The sequence below is a fragment of the Mandrillus leucophaeus genome, unplaced genomic scaffold (assembly GCF_000951045.1).
Source record: "Mandrillus leucophaeus isolate KB7577 unplaced genomic scaffold, Mleu.le_1.0 Scaffold8, whole genome shotgun sequence".
Taxonomy (NCBI): Eukaryota; Metazoa; Chordata; class Mammalia; order Primates; family Cercopithecidae; genus Mandrillus; species Mandrillus leucophaeus.
The window spans coordinates 1,381,876-1,386,823 of record NW_012108696.1 but is presented as its reverse complement, the minus strand read 5'-3'; the positions used below and the strand labels follow the sequence as shown (position 1 = coordinate 1,386,823).

The 4,948-nt window shown below is 63.2% G+C and overlaps 1 protein-coding gene across 1 annotated transcript in view; it reads right to left on the bottom strand.

Moving 5' to 3' along the window:
• PIAS4 (protein inhibitor of activated STAT, 4) overlaps positions 1 to 4,948 on the bottom strand; it is a 30,476-nt gene that overhangs the window by 6,547 nt on the left and 18,981 nt on the right. The window contains exons 8-9 of the mRNA XM_011967350.1: positions 2,310 to 2,383; positions 1,908 to 2,068 (exon numbers count right to left, since the gene is read on the bottom strand). Coding sequence (XP_011822740.1) covers positions 1,908 to 2,068; positions 2,310 to 2,383 — 235 coding nt within the window. The remainder of the gene's footprint in view (positions 1 to 1,907; positions 2,069 to 2,309; positions 2,384 to 4,948) is intronic.

Here is a 4,948-nt window from a genome sequence, read left to right as displayed (position 1 = left end):
CGCTCTGTCACCCAGGCTGGAGTGCAGTGGAGAGATCTCGGCTCACTGCAAGCTCCGCCTCCTGGGTTCACGCCATTCTCCTGCCTCAGCCTCCCGAGGAGCTGGGACTACAGGCGCCCACCACCGCGCCGGCTAATTTTTTGTATTTTTAATGGAGACGGGGTTTCACTGTGGTCTTGATCTCCTGACCTCGTGATCCACCCGCCTCGGCCTCCCAAAGTGCTAGGATTACAGGCGTGAGCCACCATACCCAGCCTTCTGGGCGACACTTTCTGAGGCTGATGGGACTCCTCTCACCCAGGCCAGCCCCCCGCCCGCCCCACCGAGGTCTCTCTGAGGCAATGCTCAGAGCCCCCTGTGCCGGGGGGCCACCCCAGGCGTAGCACAGCTCTGCCTGCTCACTGCCCTGTTTGCAAAACTCTTTCTCACCCTCCAAAGTCCCACCCCACAGCTTCTCTTCCTCCTCTCCAAAACAGACACAGCAGTTTATGTCTGGCTCTGCTCCTCTATCCCCTCCCCCTGCCAAGAACAAGGCTCCCTGTAGGCAGGGTCTGGAACAGGACTCTTTTGGGGACCCTGGGGTCACCCACTCAGAGCCAGGGACAGAGAGACGACAGGGCTCATGGAACAAAGTATGAATCAAGGACCTCTCCTCCGGGAAGCCTCCCTGGCTACACTGAGTCCCACGGGCTGCTGAGGCCAAGGCCTGTGTGGGATACAGCTGCCTGCCCCAGCCCTGGTGGCCCTGGAGCTGTGAGAGCTGTAAGAGCTGCCGCCACCCCAAGCCCAAGCCCCACTCCGGGCCTGTGGGGGAAGGCAGGCACCCAGCTGCACAGCTGTCAAGCTGGGAACAGAGCAGCCATTCAGGCAGTCCACGTGCCCGGCCCCAGGGTCTCCTCTCTCTACCCGAAGCTGGGATGCAAGGGGGTGGCCACCCAGCCCTCCACAGAGGGGACCCAGACTCAGGCCAAGTTCAAGTCCCAGTCTGCCCCCTGTGAGCCGAGGGGGGCTCCGGCTGCTGGCTGCCTCCTCTGAGCCTGTTTCCTCGTCTGTAAAATGGGGAAGCTCACAGGTCTGCCTCCCAGGATGGAGACAACTGCACAAACTGGAGGTCTACTTAGGGACCAAATCTATGACCCCAGAGGCAGGCCAGCCCTGCCTTCACCTGCACGGTCCACTGAGGCCGTGCACCCGAGGGCTGGGGGCCCAGCTCACCCCCCCAGGCAGGGCCTGCTCCCACCTGTGAGGGCACCAGCTCGTGCCGCTGTGGCCTCATGCCCTGCCAGAGGCTGTGGGGACGAGAGGTGGGCGTGGCCGGCGCCGGGCAGGAGCCGCATTAGGTGCCACAGACAACAGGGCTCAGTTTCTGGAAACTTAAGCCCCGGGCAGAGCCTCCCTCCAGGGAGAAAGGTCTTGTCCTCCTGTCCCTGTGGCCTGGGGAATGCCTGGCCACAGCTGTGCCACCCAGGAAGGGAAGGGTATGGCGTGGCCAGAGCACTCCAGGGGGCACCACCTCCTTTGCCTCTCTGTGAGGAGCCACCCCCATTGCTGCGCGTCCTGGGGCGAACGCCGTGTGAAAGCAGAGCCCGGCTTGGTTTTTTGGGGCAAAAACCACACTCCTGGAGCTCAAGGTCACACCTGCCTGAGGTCATGTGGGAGCGGGCTGGACCTGAGCCCGCCTTCTGCAGCCTGAGCCACATGCCTATCGCCTGCACAGCAAAGGCTCTGAAAAGTTCCGCGAGGAAGAATCGGGCTCTTCTCGCAGCCCGGGGCCTCCAAAGCTCCGGGACCACGTGTCCCCACTGCTGTGTCTTGCTGGGGCAGCACGGGGTCTGCGGGAAGCAGGGTGCCACCGAGATCTACACGGCCGTCTGGCTCCGGCCGCCCTCCCGGGGCCCCAGGCTCACCCATCGATGATGAGCTGGTCGTAGGGGGCTGGCTTGTCACACACGGGGCACATCCAGGTGGGCTTCTTCTCATTCATCTGCAGGTAGAAGACGGCGTCGAAGCACTGCAGGTGGGCGCAGGTCTCTGCCCGGCACGGCACAGAGAGCCGCATCTTCACCAGCTGCGGGGGAGGGGCTGCGTGAGCATGGCACCCGTCTGCTGTGCCGGCCCACCCGGCACCCCTCACCCCCAGCTCCATCCTGTGGCTTGTTCCAACGCTCATGCCTCAGGAACACGGGGAGACCAAGACCAGCCTTGCCCCCGCAGGCTCACGGTCCAGCCAAGATGCCCTGGGCCCAGGGCCACCAGGGAGGAAGTACAGCCGCAGGAGAGGCCCCAAGGAGGAGGCTGCCCCAACTCACCGGGCAGATGAGGGACACCCGCACACCAGTGGTGGCGATCTCGCTGTCGGGATCGAGGCGCAGCTTCTCCTTGACTGTGGGGAGGGAACGGAGGACGCCGTCAGAGAGGTGGGCACAGTGGGGCACAGGGCTGGGATTCGGGTTCTCTCCAGCACCCATGACTACCTCCCAGAACGGATGCCCCAAAAACGAGCCTTGAGCCCCGCTGTGTGGCTCAGGGCCACGAGGGACCAGAGGAAGTCAGGCGGCGACCACCATTAGATTTGACCACAACCTGGGCACACCACAGACCCAGCCGAAGCCCCCACACGCAGGTGGCCTATGTGGCCTCCCCTACCCCGCGTGGGCTGTGACCCACGGGACTTTTCTGGAAAGTTTCATGCAACACAGCCGACGGGGTCATTGCTGTGACTTAATTCCGTCACCGACGCACCATCCCCAAGGCCACAGTGGGGAATGAGGCAGGGATTCCTTTGGGAGATGGACCCGGGGGCCTCCCGGCTGTGAGCCAGGAAGCGGCCGCCGCCCAGCCCCGGACACCACGCCGAGGCAGCCCGCACACCCAGGAGTGTAGCTGCTTCTTTAAAGGAAAAGACGGTGCCCGCCAGCAAGCTGCATGGAACACGGGGAAACACGTGAAACATGAAGGCTCGGGGCAGGCCCCGCCCTCCCCTCCACAGGCAGCAGGCCCACAGCCAGAAGGAACTCACGCGGGGACCCCGGCTGCCTCCTCACACTTCTGGGATGCGGCTAAACTCCATCCTCGGCTAGCTCAGGACAGCCCCCAGCCCTGGGCCCTGCAGGGCAGACCACCCTGGCCCACAGTCCACAGGGCCTCTCCATCCACCACCCGGCCCTCAGCTGCCTAGTGGACCAGTTTTGCTTCCTCTAGGAAGCCACCTGCCCAACCGACTTGGGGTTCAGAGTGATGGTGCCAGCCTGTCTGCCCGCTTCCCCCAGCTGTCCTGACGTTTCTGTCTGGAAGTGCTCCTACCACCCCTTGTCGGCCTGAAACACCACTTATCTCTGGCCGCTTGGAAGCCACTTCCTCCTTCCTGACCCCCACCCAGCCCCCCGGCCTGTGTGTGCAGCAGTGGGTTCTTCCTTCTCCCGTAGGGACGCAGTGGCAGCCACAAGCTGGCCAGCACGGTCTGGCCCCCTCGCAGGCTCCCAGCAGCTCTCCTGCTTGAGCCAAGGCTGCCCTAGTCGCTCACTCCTTGGCTGAGTTTCCACCCCTGGGACCCAGCTCTGGCTACCCGGTGCCCACGTGGACCCTCACGCCTGGCAAAGGGGCCCTGGGCAGCTAGGAGGGGATGCAGGTGCCCATCTGATTTTAAAGCAAGCTCTCTCTTCTCCATGTACAGAAAGACATGTGCAGCAGGAAGGGTTCAAGTGAGGCAAACGTGAGGACTTCCTAGGTGTAACGAGAAAAAAATCCAGTGACAAAGAGGCTAAGGCTGGGGCCAGCTGTGGGAAGTGGCAGGAGGCCCCTTTAGAGAGGAAATCTGACCCTGCAGCCCCCAGCACTGCAGGGCTCTGGTCACTGAGGAGTTAAGGCCGGCCCCCACCCCATGGGCCTAGAAGAGGCCTGCCCGGCCCCAGCCTCCTCCCTCAAGTTGGCCATTGTCCCCAAAGGAAAGGAAGGTGGGGGGGGTTGAAGAAAGGGCCCTTTGAGGGAAGAGGGAGGCAGGGCGGGGAAACCCAGGTCACAGAACCCTAACTTTGCGACTCTGTGCCTCAGTGTCCCCACTGGTCCCACGGGGACATCGCCAGGCCCTCCCTCCCTGAGCCTGGAGGAGGCTGGCCAGGGATGCGGGACTCTGCGGTGGGCACCCTCACCCCTGCACATCCTGCTCTGCAGAGGGGGTGCTGCCGGCTATCCTTCCTGACTTGGGGGACCGGAGTGTGCAGGAAGCTTCAACACGATGGGGCTCGCAGGTCCCTGGCAGTGCCACCACTGCTCCAGGCTTCTGGACACCCAGGCTAGTAGGTGCCCTTTGGTGGTCAGGAACAGGAGCCAGAGGCCCAGGCCTGGCTGTGCCAGGAGGGCAGTGCTCATGGGGAACTCTCAGGCCTGGGCACAGGAGCCCTGGGCAGCTAGGAGGGGCAGCTGGGAGACCCTCTGGCCTCCATTCTGCCAAGGGGCTGGGGTGGTGCCCAGATTCCACCTGAAAACAGCGAGCATTCTGGAAGGGGGCACGAGCTAACCCCACTGGCCCAGAACCACCCTCTTCTCAGTCTGGCAGGTGGTCCCAGTCCTCGCCCACCTGCCCAACTCCCACTCCCAGCTCCAAAGGACTCCAGGTTAGGCCTAGTCTCTCCATAGAACAGGCCTGTGGAGCCCACTGAGGCCTGAGCCCTAAGCATGTGGGGTCCAGAGAGAGGCCCAGGTGCCCTCAAGATGGCTCAGATCTATTCTCCTGAAGACAGTGGCCACCAGAGAAAGCCAGTGACTTTCCAAGGCCACACAGCCACCAAGCAGGGCTAACTGTACGCTGGCTTTGTGCTGTGCAGCTGCACAGAGGGGACTGATTCACCTGCCCAGCTTGGCAGGCTTTTTTTTTTTTTTTTTTTTTGAGACAGTGTCTCACTCTCCCAGGCTGGAGCGCAGTGGCGCGATGTCGGCTCACTGTAAGCTC